The sequence below is a fragment of the Psammomys obesus genome, unplaced genomic scaffold, assembly GCF_907164565.1.
Source record: "Psammomys obesus unplaced genomic scaffold, mPsaObe1.curated_primary_1811, whole genome shotgun sequence".
In the NCBI taxonomy this organism is placed as follows: domain Eukaryota; kingdom Metazoa; phylum Chordata; class Mammalia; order Rodentia; family Muridae; genus Psammomys; species Psammomys obesus.
The window spans coordinates 9,654,009-9,655,483 of NW_026595981.1; the positions used below are offsets into that span (position 1 = coordinate 9,654,009).

The 1,475-nt window shown below is 45.4% G+C and overlaps 1 protein-coding gene across 1 annotated transcript in view; it reads right to left on the reverse strand.

Moving 5' to 3' along the window:
• Positions 1-722, reverse strand: part of Aatf (apoptosis antagonizing transcription factor) — a 4,769-nt gene extending 4,047 nt beyond the window's left edge. The window contains exon 1 of the mRNA XM_055619570.1: positions 716-722. Within this exon, the coding sequence (XP_055475545.1) occupies positions 716-722 (7 nt within the window). The remainder of the gene's footprint in view (positions 1-715) is intronic.
• Positions 723-1,475: the final 753 nt, after the last annotated feature.

The following is a 1,475-nucleotide window of genomic DNA, read 5'->3' on the forward strand; positions in this document are numbered from 1 at the left end:
AAAAAAAAAAAAAATCCTTATGTGAGTCTCTCGCTTAAATTAAGAGACAGGACGTGATTCAAATAATAAAACCCAAGTGAGGCTGGTTTTTCTTGGCAAATTAGCAGAGGTTTTAACTGGAACTGAAAAGGTGTTAAGGTGGAACACTGACCTCATTAGACCTTAATTATTTTCTGTTGTTACATTCCTGGAGTCAAGGGCTTTCCTGTCCCCCCTCTCAAAGTGTCCACATAATGCCTCATCTCAGGAACTTTGGCTTTAGAGAGAAATCACTTCTCAAGAGGCATTAGTGGGATAAAAACAGATACTTCTCTAGTGACCTGTTTCTCTATCATAGACTTTCCAGGGTGCCCAGAATTGCTGGTTTAGAGGCTGTCCAATCTCATCTTTAAAAGCCGAGGATCTAGTTGGGCCTGGTGACACAGGTTTGTAATCCCTGCTACTCAGAAGACGGAGACAGGAGGATCACAAGTTCAAGGCCAACCTGGGCAACTAGTTGTGAGACTTTATTATAAAATAAGAAAGTAAAACAAACAAACAAACAAACAAAAACACAGGGTAAATATTTCCCAGCCATTGTTCCTAGCCTCTTTAGTGTATGCCCAAGGTTTTGAAGCCAGCACTTATGCAGACAAGAAGGAGGAGATGTGTGTGCATGTGGCTGCTGACGTTGGGGACACAGGAAGCACCTTTTACTGCAAGCATTTTACTTCACCTTCCATGGCCCACATTGGTTGTTTAACAGTCCCAAAGCTAGCTAGGCCCTGTGCAAGACAGCCACACATATGCAGACAAACATGAAGCCCATGTCAGCCCCTCTCAAGGAAACAATGCAAGTGAGTGGCTGAACACTGTATCTGGAGTCCTCCAGGGGCAGTCTTACTTAGGCTGAAAGGAAAGGCATGCCGAAGGGTCTTTTCGTTTGCTTCCTCCAACCTTCTTCCCTGGAGTGGGGTGAGGGGTAAGGTGAGAGGAGAAATATTTCATCCCAAGGGTCTTCGGTGTTGATGTCTAGTCTCCAGCACCTTGCCACCCTCCCCCACAAAAGCCCCCCAAGCTCTCTGCATTCAGTGCCATCAGCCCCACTCCTGTCACTGACCTCCAAGTGTGGGTGTGCTCAAAGTGAGGGAGACATTCTAAGACTTGGTCTTTTGAGAATTGTATCTGGCGGTCCCAGAGAGAGACCATCATTGTAGAAAGGAAGGTCAGGGTGAGTCAAGCATTGGAAGAAAAAGGCTGCAGGCCGGTAGGAGCAGTAAGCTATCATGGTTTACGGGGGCGGTTCCCAACCTGTGGGTCACAACCGTTTCCCAGGGTTGCCAGACCACTGGACATCACAGATGTTTATAATATGATTCATAAAATTACCAACATTACAGTTATGAAGTAGCAATGTAAATAATTTTATGGTTGGGGTCACAATAGCATGAGGAACTGTATTAAAAGGTCACAACATTAGGGAGGTTGGGAAGCAA